This window comes from Asparagus officinalis, chromosome 1 (genome assembly GCF_001876935.1).
Source record: "Asparagus officinalis chromosome 1, Aspof.V1, whole genome shotgun sequence".
In the NCBI taxonomy this organism is placed as follows: Eukaryota; Viridiplantae; Streptophyta; class Magnoliopsida; order Asparagales; family Asparagaceae; genus Asparagus; species Asparagus officinalis.
Genome location: NC_033794.1, coordinates 98,993,280 through 99,007,896, shown reverse-complemented (window position 1 = coordinate 99,007,896; position 14,617 = coordinate 98,993,280). Strand labels below are relative to the sequence as shown.

Below are 14,617 nucleotides of genomic sequence, written 5' to 3'. Positions count from 1 at the left end.
TTTGGTTTAGTTCTCTTCTCTCATCGCTCGCCGACTCGTTTGGTTGCGAGCACGCTTCCGCACGGCACGCAACAATTGGTATCAGAGATCTAGATTTGAGATCTAGGGTTTGACATTGGGTGGATGAAGATTCATTGTTGAAGCTTGGTTCTTAGAGTTCTAGGCTTCGGTGGAGATAGTGTTATGGAGTTGCCGTTGGAGATCTCGCTTTCCTCGTGTGTTTAGGAGATAGTGTTGGAATTCTATCTAGGATTCAGTTGGGTAATTTCTCAAATTCTATTAAAGTTTGAATATTTCTTTATAATTTGGAGTGGTTTGCAATGGGAGAAGAAGTTGGTGAAAGCAGCAAGACGATGACAAGTACAATTCAGGTTGGATTTCAAAACACTAAGATTAGTGTGGTGAAGTATGACGATAAAATTAATTTTGGTTTATGGATGAGCGACATACATGATCAATGCTCAAAATTTGGAAGAGACCATCATGGTCCATGAGTGGCCACCGAAAATACGATGAGGCGATATGTGACAAGATGAATAGGAACGCTTATGGGGTGATCAGGTCTTGTTTGGAACAAGAGTTGAAATACGATGTGATTGGGGGTGACGTCTGTGATGAAGATGTGAGAAATTCTTAACAACAAGTACCTTATGAAGAGTGTTGAGAATCAGTTGCACTTGCTACGGAGATTATTCAGATTCTAGATGTCTAAGGGCACCTCACTAGCGGCTCATATTAACAAATATACAAAGTTGTTGTCGGACTTGGAGAACGCGGATGAGAAGATAACGGACGAGTACAAGGCGATTATCTTGTTAGGCTCCTTACCTAATGAGGAGTATGATACCTTCATGCTCACTTTGTTGAACGGGAGATCTTCCATCACCTACAGTGAAGTGACTAACGCATTGACAAACTACGATTTGAAGAGGAATGACAAAGAGACTTCTCGAGCTAGCACTTCAGGAGAGACCTTGTCGATGAGAGATAGAAGTCCATATCCGAGAGGTGGTAATAGGAACATGTCAAAGTCAAGGGGCCACCATTAGTTAGCAAAGAACCAGTGTGCGTTTTGTAAGGAACAATGACATTGGAAGAGAGATTGTCCGAAGCTCAAGGAGAAGGAGAATAGCAAGAAGAAGGGCGTGAAGGCCAATGAGGTGAACGTCGCGAGAGGTGATAATTCTGATGATTCATGCTTTTCTCTATTGATTACTCTAGAGGTGAACCATGTGGATGCATCTGATTGTATGCTTGATTTTGGTGCTACTTATCATGTGACTCCCCGACGAGATTGGTTTACATCATTCAAGAAACTCGATGGGGGTGTGATAGTCATGGGAAATGATCAATCCTGTGATATTTGTAGGATAAGTACCATCAGGATTCAAATGTACGATGGAGTAGTTCGTGAATTAAATAAAGTGAGATTTGTTTCTCAGTTGAAGAAGAATCTTATTTTAGTTGGAGCTTTAGAGGCGAAGGGATTCAAGGTGATCTTTGAGAATATTGTAGCAAAGGTTACTAAAGGATCTTTGGTGGTGATGAAGGGAGTCCATAGTAGAAATTTGTATTATTTGAAGGAGAGCACCGAGATTGGCCAGGTAGCTTCAGCTGTTTCAGAGGCGGACGCGAACAGACTTTGGTACTATAGGTTAGGGCACACAGGTAAAAAGTCACTACAGATACTGTGCAAGCACGGTCTATTGAAGAGAACAAAGAGTGAGAAAGTTAAATTCTGTGAGCATTGCGTACTTGGCAAGAAGACAAATGTGAAGTTTGGGACAACCATTCATAGGATAAGAGGCATCTTGGACTACGTGCACACGGATGTTTGGGGTCCCACCAAGACGATATTACTTGGTGGTCGACATTGGTTCGTCACGTTTGTAGATGACTATTCTAGGCGTTGTTGGGTGTACAACATGGTGAAGAAGAGTAAAGTCTTAGATATATTAGTGGAGTGGAAGAAGAGATTAGAACTGTAGACTGGAAGAAAGATCAAGATATTACGATCCGACAACGGCAGTGAGTATACTTTTGACCCCTTTCAGCAGCTATGTCGAGACGAGGGCATAGAGAGGCACTTCACAGTTAGTCACACACCACAACAGAATGAGGTGGCAGTGATATTGAATCGATCTTTACTGAAGAAGGTCCGATGTTTATTATCATATAGTGGTTTGGAGAAGATTTTTTTAGGCTGAAGCACTTTCTTATGCGAGTCACCTCATTAATAGGTTGCCTTCATCTGCGATTGAGGGGAAACCCTATGGAGATGTGGTCGGGAGAGCTAGCATGCGACTATGATCAGCATAAGGTATTTGGGTGGCTTGCATTTTATCATGTTAGAACAGATAAATTAGAACCTCGAGCTATGAAAGCCATATTTATGGGATTCAAGCGTGGTGTCAAGGGATACAAGCTTTGGGATCCAGTTGATAAGAAGATTGTGCTGAGTAGAGACGTCACATTCGATGAGTCTTCTATCTTGAAGCTTCCCAGCTCTCATCAGGTGGAGAGCGACCCGACATTAGAGACATTGCAAGTGGTGGAGATTGATGCAGCTCCACATTATCCAGATGTGATCGTATCCATTAGAGTGCCGACTGAGGTGACGCCAGGGGGCACAGTGATGATTTGGAGGATACATGTACAGTTGAACAAGATCAGGGACCGACAGCTCAGGTTCATGATTCTATTGCAGTTCGGAGACAGAAGAGAGACATACGGATGCCAGCTAGATATACAGATACAGTTGTTGTGTATGCACTTCCGGTGGAGAGTGTCGATGAGATGGTTCCTATTACATTCAGAGAGGCCGAGCAGAGTTCGCAGGCTGATTTGTGGCAGGTGGTTATGCAGGAGGAGATGGAGTCTCTTCATAGGAATGACACAAGAGAGCTTGTCGAGCTTCCAAAGGGACGGAAGGCTATTGGTTGTAAGTGGGTGTATGCAAAAAAGGAGGGTATTGAAGGCACTCCCGTGGGGTTCAAAGCTAGGTTGGTTGCGAAGGGCTATGCATAGGAGGAAGATATTGATTATAATGAGGTTTTCTCTTCAATAGTGAAGCATTCTTCGATTCGGATTTTGCTAGTTTTGGTGGCACAATATGGTTTAGAGTTAGATCAGTTGGATGTAAAAATTATATTTCTTCATGGTAATTTTAATGAGAAAATCGATATGACTCAGTCATTGGGGTTTCGAGCTACAGAGAAGGATAAGTTGGTTTGTACAGAGCCAGATTTGTCACAGGTAGTGAGCATTGTTTCGAGATACATGCACGACCCGGGTTCGGGTCGTTGGGATGCCGTGAGTGATTGTTGAGGTCGTTCGAGGCCAGGATGAATTATGAGCGGCTTGATCCCTTGGGAGGGGGTACGTAGGCAACCACATTGGTGTAGCCAAATTTGGTGAGACGATGCAGTGATGCTCATATTTGGTGTCGGCTCAGTTTTGGAAACACTTCGTCAATGTGGAGAATTATTGGATAACAGGTTTCTAATATGTTTCCTAATTTGTTTTGGTAACAGGTTATTGGGATTGCTAATCTGTTTTATTAAAAGGTTATTGGGAATCCTAATCTGTTTTGGTAACAGGATTCCTAATATGTTTTGGTAACATGTTATTAGGATTCCTAATAAATTTTGTTTTTGGTTTTAGAATTCATAATATGTTTTTGGTTTTAGGATTTCTATATATATGGAACGGTTTAGAAGAGATTAGAAGAGAGAATTAGAGAGAAAAAAGAGAGTCTGTTGAGCATATTGAGAATGAGATATTGTGAGGGAGTTGAGATCTTTGGTTAGGGTTATATTTGAGTGATTGTCTAAGTTGTAACCCGTTGTATTTCTCCTCTATATAGTGAAATCTCCCCATCCTCTCCGCGTGGATGTCGACAATTTGCCGAACCATGTAAATTCTCTGTGTTGGTTTGATTTGTGTCATATTTTTGGTGATTGCACTCTGTTGTGCGTGGCGGAAATTTCGGCAGAGTTTCTGGTGCACAATAATAGAGAAAGATCCCAATAAGAATTCTCGTCTCACCAAGGAGACAAGAATCTGAAGCAAATATCTCAACAAAGTGAGATATCGGCTCTTCCTCTCATTAGTTCTAGGACTGACTTGTCGAGGGATCCTAAAAACTATTACAATGACCACAAACTGAACAAACCAATTTTACGTGGTTCGGCAAACTGGCTACGTCCACGGGGCAAGGATGGGGATCTACTATTAGAGAGAAAAAGAATACAAATGGGTTTACAACTCTTACAATTTAAACCCTCAAATAACTCTCAAATCTCTAACAAAAGCCGCTTGAAAACCCTCTGTTTTCTTCTGCTTTTATTCTTCCAAGCCTTCACGAAGCCAAGAGACAGCCGCCTAGATTATTTCTCCCCTCTGTCTACTCACCTCAATTGCACAGCGCCTGTACTTCTCCTTGTACTGCTGCAGCCGACTTTTCCAAGACCTCAACCTCCTGCACTTGCACCAAAGACGAAATAAACCCTAGCATGGGTATTAATAGCGTAGATTAGCAATCGGGTGGGCCGCCCGCGTGAGATTGGCCATGAGAATCTTTACCCCAGCTCTTCACGCGTCTTTCACGCATGTGGTCCCTACATCCTTGCCCCAGCTCTTCATGTACTCTTCACGTGATTGCCTACTGAAACCGTGTGGTCCCCACAAGCACGTTGTCTCCAACAATTCTCCACCTCGGTGAAGTTTTCCCAAAACTGAGCTGACACCAACCAAACCAAATGTCTCACTTATTGTGTTCAGTACGAAGTGAAACAATTCACGACTACGTACTCAATCCACAACAAGTTGAGAACCCAAATGAGAGTGCAATCACTCTCCAAATGTCGGTATCAACTCACCAAATCGATCCCACCCCCGTCAAAATCCAACCTGGCTGCATCGTAAAGACTGCCTACGTATACTCTTGCCCAAGGAATCAAGCCAAATATAGTTCACCCAAATGGCCTCCAAAGGCCTCAATCCACTAGAAGAGTTCGCAACCCTTCTCCAATATCATCAACTCTGCGGCTGATATCACCTCCAATGGCCTCAAACACCTCCACCTGAGGTAAACCAAAGACCATATCCAAACTGCATCTATCAGCTGCATACGAATCAGAACCCAACTCATCATCTGCACCTAAATCCAAATGATCCCTAAGCTGTGTCACCTCAGCTAGAATCCTAAATAATACAGTATGATCTGGAGTAATCTTCACCCAATGTGGAGTAGCATCCATCTCCACCCGCTGCGATACATCTAAGGTCTGTTCAAAACTCTCTACCTGCTGAGAATCAATTGGCTTCCTCATCGAAGCCTCAACCAAAGTGACACTACCAGACCTATCTTCCAATGGAGTTTTACCTCCAATCACAGTAGTTGACAACTCTTTAATAGGATGACTCAAATATGTCGAAGCCTCAGTCCAGAACCTCTTCTGCAAACCATTGCTCGACCACAAACACCGATCCTCCTCCAGCAAGGCACGGTTCTCCAAATTTGTCACCTTATCTAGCTGCCCCAAGATTTCCTTTCCAACGAAGTGTCTCGAAATGCCGTGAGCTCGGTTCCAATACAGAAACATGTCCATCTTGTACCTCCCATCAGAATGGAGTACCTTCACCTTTCTGTCTATTACACACTTTTTCAATCTGTTGGATACTACTAGGACTTTCTCCAAAGGGGATTTGGTTGCAACCCAAACACGCCTAGAACAATCACCAACAAAGAAAACCAAATGCCTATTACCTCCCAATGATGCCCTATTGGAAGGCCCCCAAACATCTACGTGAACTCCTCCAGAACGACCCTTAGCACGGTGAATAGAGGTGCCAAACTTCACCTCGGTCTTCTTTCTCACATCAACATGTTCACTGGACTTCAAACTGCAGGTCTTCGCACCCTCTTTCAATATATGTGAGGAATCAATACTGGAATGGCCAAGCCCCAAATGCCATAGTCTAGTCGAATCAACAGAAGTCGCCAGTTCTCCACCTGCCACTATACCTCCAGTCAAGTAATACAGGTTATTCCTCCTGACGCCCTTCATCACAATCCGAGAGTCTTCCAAAATCTTGAGAACCATGTCCTCAATTCGAACATTCAGACCCTCTCCAACCAAAGCTCCAATCGAGATCAAGTTCATCCTCAAAGAAGGAACATATCTCACATCATATAGCTCCCTAACAGTCCCGTCAAACATTTTATGCGAATTCTTCCTATCCCAAGGATCTGGCATGCACGGTTATCAGCCATGTACACCACACCACTATCCATCAGCTTTTCAAAACTGGAGAACCATTCCCTTCTAGGGCACACATGATAGGTCGCACCACTATCCAACATCCATTCAGATTCCTTCGAATAGCTATCTGTAGGACTGATAGAAAGCGAATAAATAGAAGAGTCAGAATTATTACCATCCGATACGATGTTTGCTTCTGATGATGGTTGCTTTCCTTTTCCCTTCTGTTTATTCTTCATCCATTCGTCGAGCTTTGGGTAGTCTTTCTTCCAATGACCAGTCTTCTTGCACCAAGCACACTGATCTTTTTCTACTCTAGACTGTGACTTCCAATTATTTCGGTTTGGACCCTTCCCTCTTGCGACCAATGCCTCCGCTACCGGCTCAACTGAAGCCTCATTATCCTTCTTTCGAAGCTGATAATTCACAAGTGCAGTGGTGACCTCACTATACGAAAGAGATGCTCTTTCGAAGCTGATAATTCACAAGTGCAGTGGTGACCTCACTATACGAAAGAGATGCCTTCCCATTAATCAGAGTAAGGACGAATGTCTCATATTCCTCGTCTGGCAAGGAACTCAACAACAACAACGCCTTGTCCTCATCTTCAATTATGATATCCACATTCGCCAAATCCGCAAGAAGCTTTGTGTAGGTGTTCATGTGATCTCTAATTGAGGTTCCCTTCTTCAACTGAAAACGATAAAGTCTCCTCTTCAAATGCAAGCGGTTCTCAACACTCTTTGTCAGATACTTACTTTCGAGAATCTCCCAAATATTCTTTGCAGAAGTCTCATTCATCACATCATATTTTAGATCTTGAGTCAAACAAGACCTAATCACCCCACACGCCGTTCGATTCATTTTCTTCCAAACCTTCTCTTCAATATCATCTGGCTTGCCATCTAACTCCAATGTATCCTCCAAATTCTGCGCGTTCAGCACATCCAAAACCTCGCATCTCCATAATCCAAAGTTGTTTGTGCTATTAAATTTCTCCACATCTATCTTCATAGAGTGGATATTCAAACTCTGAATGGTCTTCGCGCCAGAGGCACCGCCCTCGACACCCGAAGCACCTTCTTTCCCCGACATCTTACGCACCAACGAACGAAGAATAGATCCAAAACTAAAAGATAGAGTCTTTACCAAAAGATCTCACCTTTATCACCAACGAAGCCCTAAACGAGCCTCCAAATTGATCTACTCCTCCAACCAAACCCTAGATCTGGAATCTGGGCTCTGATACCACTTGTTGTGCGCGGCGGAAATTTCGGCAGAGTTTCTGGTGCACAATAATAGAGAAAGATCCTAATAAGAATTCCCGTCGCACCAAGGAGACAAGAATCTGAAGCGAATATCTCAACAAAGTGAGATATCGGCTCTTCCTCTCATCAGTTCTAGGACTGACTTGTCGAGGGATCCTAAAAACTATTACAATGGCCACAAACTCAACAAACCAATTTTACGTGGTTCGGCAAACTGGCTACGTCCACGGGGCAAGGAGGGGGGATCTACTATTAGAGAGAAAAAGAATACAAATGGGTTTACAACTCTCACAATTTAAACCCTCTCAAATAACTCTCAAATCTCTAACAAAAGCCGCTTGAAAACCCTCTGTTTTCTTCTGCTTTTATTCTTCCAAGCCTTCACGAAGCTAAGAGACAGCCGCCTAGATTATTTCTCCCCTCTGTCTACTCACCTCAATTGCACAGCGCCTGTACTTCAAGTACTGCTGCAGCCGACTTTTCCAAGCCCTCAACCTCCTGCACTTGCACCAAAGATGAAATAAACCCTAGCATGGGTATTAATAGCGTAGATTGGCAATCGGGTGGGCCGTCCGCGTGAGATTGGCCACGAGAATCTTTGCCCCAGCTCTTCACGCGTCTTTCACGCATGTGGTCCCTACATCCTTGCCCCAGCTCTTCATGTACTCTTCACGTGATTGCCTACTAAAACCGTGTGGTCCCCACAAGCACGTTGTCTCCAACACACTCGTGTTTAGTTTAGTTCTCTTCTCTCATTGCTCGCCGACTCGTTTGGTTTGCGAGCACGCTTCCGCACGACACTAAACAATTATAGGTTACAAATAGAAGAAACAATTAGTTATATCTAAAATGTGCATCACTTGTACTTGTGATCTTTAGCAAATCATAACATTAGCATTATAATGTCTAAAAATATGCGACATGTGTAGTTTGTTATCATTACCACCACAAACCAATTACATTAGAGAAGCGGAGATGGAGTCCATGGCCTATGATCGGTATTAAGAGTTTTTGGATACTTCGCTCATCTCAATTAACATTACAAGGGAATGATAAAAGTTCACAAAAGAGAGCCTAATAAGTATAACACAATTCTTAAGATTTACAGACCAATCATTTTATTAGATGACCAACAAATTTACAATAGTAGGGAGAGAACTCTCCCAATATTCACTGAGCTTTTGTCCAACCAGCACATAACAACACCAAGAACCATCAGAGATTTCTTCTTTCTTTCTTGCATCATCACTTTTCAACAGGGATTTGATTACAGCAATTAAAAGGCATCTTTAAAGCTTGGAGAACCTGATAGGGGATAAAATCACTATGTTGCATTCTAAGCTTGGAGAACCTGACAGTGGATAATATGACTCTTGACACGATTCCAACCTGCGATATTCGACAAAATATTCGCGATGAAGCTCTTACTCTGCCCCTTCCCAGAAATCGTCTCCCACCGTCGCCTCCCATTTCCTCTCTCTTCATCATTTCCCGCAACATGCACCAACGAAATACTCATATCATTCCTCACAATACAAAGCTTACCACGAATAGACACAATAGCTGCCGCCTCCACAGCCTGCGAGCTCCCTAAATGCATCTCACTATCGAAATCCTTGCTCCAAGAATTGGTCGCATCACTGTAAACCCTAATCTTGCACCCATCCTTACACTCCAAAGCATATAGCTTTCCTTCTATGCACACGCACGGGTTTCTCCATCCTGTCACCATTCCGTCAAACACTGGGGCCCACGTATCAGTTTCTGGATCATAGGCCTCACTCTGGACTTGACGTAGAGGCCCCAGCCCTTTCAAGAACCACCTTTTATTATAGACTATACCAATGAATGGCACCATTGAAGTGCTCATTTCTTGAATTAATGCCCATCGGTTCTTGCTTGGATCATATACTTCAGCTGATGTAAGCAAATGGTGAATCCCTTCGCTCTCCCCTCCAGCCACATAGAGACAATTGTTCATCACACATGATCCAAAGAAATGTCGCCTTCTCAGCATATCAGGAGCTCGGTGCCATTTGTTGGTCCTCGCACTATAAAAGATTACACGTCTCATCGAACCTTTAGTCGGGTTTTTCCCTCCAAATAAGTACAGATGGCAGCCACTGAGGACGGCACAGCCAAACCCAAGGGCATTGGTGTACTCTCCAGGGACAGGTGGGAGGGGATGCCAAATTTGGTAGATTGGATCAAAGGCATCCCAAGTGATTTTTCCATCTCTGTCTCTTTTCATGACATAGATCCATTCTTCTGTAAGTTTGAGGTTTTTACGAAGGGTATAAAAGTAATTTCCAGCCAAGAGACGGTACCATCGCTTGCAGACTAGTCTTAGTTTGCAGTGCTCAGCTCGTGGAACCCAAATGAGGCAGGCGATGGCGAGGTCATCAGGGAGACCAGGGAGAAGAGGGGACTGGCCACAGGTTTTATGAGTGCGTGTTGCCTTTTGTTTGGATGGATGAATGGAGGGTTTGATGCTAGGTTGTGTACAAAGCTTTGAACTGGGTACAAATCTTTTAGCCCCGGTGACAGTTTTCAGGCCAGTATCAACTCTGCAAAGGCAAGCAGAGGTATCTACCTGTGAAAATAATCAGATCATCATTTAGAAAGGAAACACTAGTTGTATTAATCAAATAAACACTCCATGACGATAAAGTAAATCTCTTCACTCTCATCACAAATGAACAGTCACTGTAAATTAAACGCCTTCGGGATAAAATTTCATAATCCTTCATTTGATCCTGATAGAAATTTTAGGTAACAACATGGCTACTAATCACATAAAAAGAGTGATATGAAGTACTTCTAAAGTAATGAACTGATAAACTCCAAGTCTCAAACATCCTAATTCAACTACGAATGATTGCGAGCTTGATATGGTGTAAAAAAAAACTCCAAAATTTTCCCTCAGGGATAAATTCATGTTGATGATGCCAGTCTTAAGTCCATAAATCGGCTTCTTGAGTTTTTGCTCGCAGATGATATTGATCATAAAGTTGCAATTGTCACATAGACATGCAATCTTCACATCCATCCACAAAATAGAGGACATCCTTTATTAGATGCTAATGAAACCAAAGGCTTCATTCTAATCAATTATATGCTCACTTCCCGCATATCACAGGTCCTCATCACTTACTTTCCACAAACTATTTTACTACAATAAGAATCTTACAAATCTATTTTATGCTCACTTCCCGCATATCACAGGTCCTCATCACTTACTTTCTATAAAGTAAATCTATTTTACTCTTCATTTAAAATGATACATACATATATGCACACATACACACACATTACACAAAGATAAACATCACACAAAAAATATCACAAATACAAAGATATACGTGGTTCGAGCTTCGAAGAAAAACCTACATCCACAAGAATTTAATAACTTTCTTTTAGTTTAAATTTAAATTATAAATACAAGAGGGAAAAAACACTGTTACTGATTGCTAAAAGGAGAGAGCTAATGGCTCTCTCTTTTAGCAAGCTCTCTCTTTTTGCTAAAAAGAGAGCAAAAGAGAGAGAAGTTGTTCTCTCTCTTTTCAGTAAAAAAGAGAGAGCCTCTCTCTTTAGCAAAAAAGGCTCAATTTGGTCTGATTATAGTCTTATTATTTACTTTTTGTAAAAAAAAAACTAAAAATTAAAAACTAAAAATTAAAATTTCGGGTCGTGCCGGGCTAGGCACGGCCGAGTTGATGGTGGGCAGGGTCAAAGTGGGTCGAGCCTAAATCCCTAGTCTTGGGTCTAGAACTGGACCCAGCCCGGCCCGTGACCCACGTATATCATAGGCCGGGTTTGGCCTGACCCGTAGGGTCGTGGCCCACGACGGGCTGGGTCGGGTTAGCCCGCGGGTCGACCCGGCCCGCGCCTAACCCTATCTTTGATAGTGTGTTTAGCTCCTCTTCCTTCACCATTTCTCCTCCTCCCTCAAAGCATCTATCAAATTATTTTATATTTATTCAAAAGAGATAAATTATATCCAGAGATATAAATTCTAGTTATTCAACATTAAATAACATGATTTGAGTTTATAGAATATATAGATATAGACTATCTGTAGGCACTAAACGAGGGTCAAACCTCCCGCAGGCGAACCTCGTCTCAGCCAACAAACCTCGTCATTGAAGATAAAGCTCGTCATTGAAGATGAGACTCAATCAAAAACTCGCCACTGAGGGCAAAGCTAATCTAGAAGCGCCGAAGCTCATTGTTAGATAAGAAGTTTGAAACTCGCCGTTGGAAACGAGTATCGAATTCCGTTAGACTACGAAGCTCGTTCACAAGACTTGCTACGCAATTAGATTCAGCTATTCAAGATGAAGTTCGTCAGTGAAGACGAAGCTCGTCAGACAAAGTTAGTCAGTGAAGACAAAATTCGTCAGAAGAAGCTCGCTATACTGTGCAGCCTACCTTACCAGACGAACCTCGCTACGCATTGAGGCTAGTCTAATCTGACGAACCTCACCACGAAACGAGGCTCGTCATCCATACGAAGTTCGGTTGTAACGGTTTTACAGACCTAGTTAGACCACGTGGACTAAATTGCAGGAGGCAGTTACGCCTCGCTACCCACGATTTCAGCACGTCGGTTACGTGCTAAGAGCGATTGTAAGGAATTCTTACCAAGTGATAGAACCCATTCTTAAAACAAGAATCAATCATATATTTTTCAACCCTACACTATCCAAACTGAATAAACATGAGGAGAAGGTTGTGGCAATCGGGGGGGTGGTTGTAGCGGGCATTTGGGAGGAGAAATGGAGGAAGAGAGAAATAAGTGAGAAATAGGCATTCAACAAAAGACATACAGTTAACGATGCAATCTCTATCTAACAAAGATATCGTAAGGACAGATTAAATTAAGTATACGAGCTGTCTTTTGCTTATTGGGTAGGAGCATCAGATCATCAAATCTATTTGGTGGATGTTGTCCACTGAATACTTTCTCCGGTTTCATGAGGGACCTCACAGAGTTCCACAGGGTCTCTTCCCCGCAAGTACATAGAAGGCATCAATCTTCACCTCTATTCTGAATAGTGATAAACGAATCCTAAAAATGAAGCCAAATACGTGACTCCAAATAAGAATTAAGTAGTGACTTAAAGATGCCGCTCAGAATAGAACATGATAGTGTACATAAACATAAGGAAACTGGAAGCCTAATTCAACAAGGATTAATCCTCAACTGGATTTAGCAGCGAACTCCACAAACCTCCCAGGTCTTCTCATTATCGTGTCTTCAATAAACAAAAGAAAGAAGATTATTTGAAATCATTAGCAATGGTTCCGATCATCTACCTTTCCTGTTCAACTTTCTGTTTTATCCAAATAACAATTTTGCCATCAATGAATGACCATTGTGACTTCATAAGGAACAATTAGACAAGTGTAAAGATATTCACTATATATTAATAAAGAAAATGATGGAGATTATAGAGACTGGATAGAACAAGAAAGAGAATCAAACTCATGTTAGAAATTACTAATTGTGCACGTAAGCATGAAAATTGTTTAGTGCATAATGTTGTTCGTAAAAAACATAACCTCATGCATGCTAAATTACAAACAAAAAAATGTATTCCCTTCACGACATAGCTAAATATGATCCGGTTTACTTACCCAAAAAAATAAAAATAAATAAATAAATAAATGAAAATAAAACTATGTTCTTTAGAAGAGAAAATGACATGCAAGTAAAATTACCTCTCTTCAATTTTCTTGATTCTTATTTTTATGTTATATGATACCAGTGGATTTATCATCAAACAAAACCATGGTTGTATTTCCTCCCCTTTAAATTGATCAGTAACTTCAATTCGCCAAACTATAATCATGCAATTCTTTTAGGGAAAATTTGCAAAATAGACTATTTTTATGAAATATATAGCGAAATAGACCACTTTGAAAAATAATTAGCAAAATAGACCTCTTTTGAAAAAAAGAGGTCTATTTTGAAAAACAAGGCTCAGAAAACATACGGAACTACTAGTCCCATATGTTTAGAGCCAACTAATCACGGATTAGTGACTCAGAAAACATACGGGACTAATAGTCCCGTATGTTTTCTGAGTAGAAAATTTTACTAATCCGTGATTAAAACATACGGGACTACTAGTCCCTGAGTAGAAAATTTTACTAATCCGTGATTAAAACATACGGGACTACTAGTCCCGTATGTTTTCTGAGCTATTTTGCAAAATAGACCTCTTTTTGGCGTTTTCTGAGCTGTTTTGCAAAATAGACCTCTTTTTGGCCTGTTGGCCAAAAAAAGGTCTATTTTGCTAATTATTTAGCAAAACAGTCTATTTTGCTAAATAATTAGCAAAAACGGTCTATTTTGCAATTTTTCCCATTCTTTTATGACATTTATATGATATTTCCAAGATAATGCATCTACAATTAATCTATTTCTCACAAGATCAACACAAAGGGAAGATAAAAGTAAACCAAAAAAAATGGAAAAAGTATAATGTAGAAAACAGAAATTGCAATTCAATTTCTAAGATCTGAGAAAAGGCAATATAAACTCACCAAAGGAGCCTGGTTCCTTCCCTCCATATTTCAAACTGAACTCACCCCTCAAAAACCCATTTCTCAAAATCCTTCAACTGATCAAACCTGTCATCAAAATCCAATCTTTAGCAGAACCCAGAAGCCAAAAAAAGAAAAAAAAAAATCTAATTCCTCCAGTTCATGAATCTCAAATTCATTCATTCGCCAAAAACCCATTCAAACTCACTTTTAGAACGTGATGAGCTCAACTACAATTAAGGACCTCTCCAACATCCTTATTTTCTCACTCTAGAAAATGGCAAGAGGCGAGAGAGAGAGAATTGAAGAGACAAGGTGGTGGGAGAGCAGAGAGCATTGAGAGCAGCTCTGCATTAAAATCTTGGGCGCAGAGACATGGTGGGGGCCCAAAAACGGCCATGTAATTTAATTGGGTTCATAATTTTGTTCATTTACTATTTATGTGCAAGGGCATAGAAAAATTGTAGTAATATTAAAAAATATTTTTTTTTTCTTTTGATAGCTTAGTAATATTGAACTCTAATAAGAATT

The 14,617-nt window shown here is 41.2% G+C and overlaps 1 protein-coding gene across 1 annotated transcript; it reads right to left on the bottom strand.

Moving 5' to 3' along the window:
- LOC109828773 (F-box/kelch-repeat protein At1g55270-like) lies at positions 8,630-14,399 on the bottom strand. Its single transcript, XM_020395701.1, has 3 exons — positions 14,295-14,399; positions 14,087-14,173; positions 8,630-10,127 (listed from the first exon to the last, which is right to left on the bottom strand). The coding sequence occupies exons 2-3, from the start codon at positions 14,111-14,113 to the stop codon at positions 8,871-8,873; spliced, it is 1,284 nt and encodes a 427-aa protein (XP_020251290.1). The 5' UTR covers positions 14,114-14,173; positions 14,295-14,399; the 3' UTR covers positions 8,630-8,870.

Excerpts from the sequence above, each read along its gene's own strand:
- LOC109828773 (XM_020395701.1), bottom strand. The coding sequence starts at position 14,113 with ATGGAGGGAAGGAACCAGGCTCCTTTG. Across the intron at positions 10,128-14,086 it reads GAAGGAACCAGGCTCCTTTG|GTAGATACCTCTGCTTGCCT; the intron begins GTGAGTTTATAT and ends TTATTTTCACAG.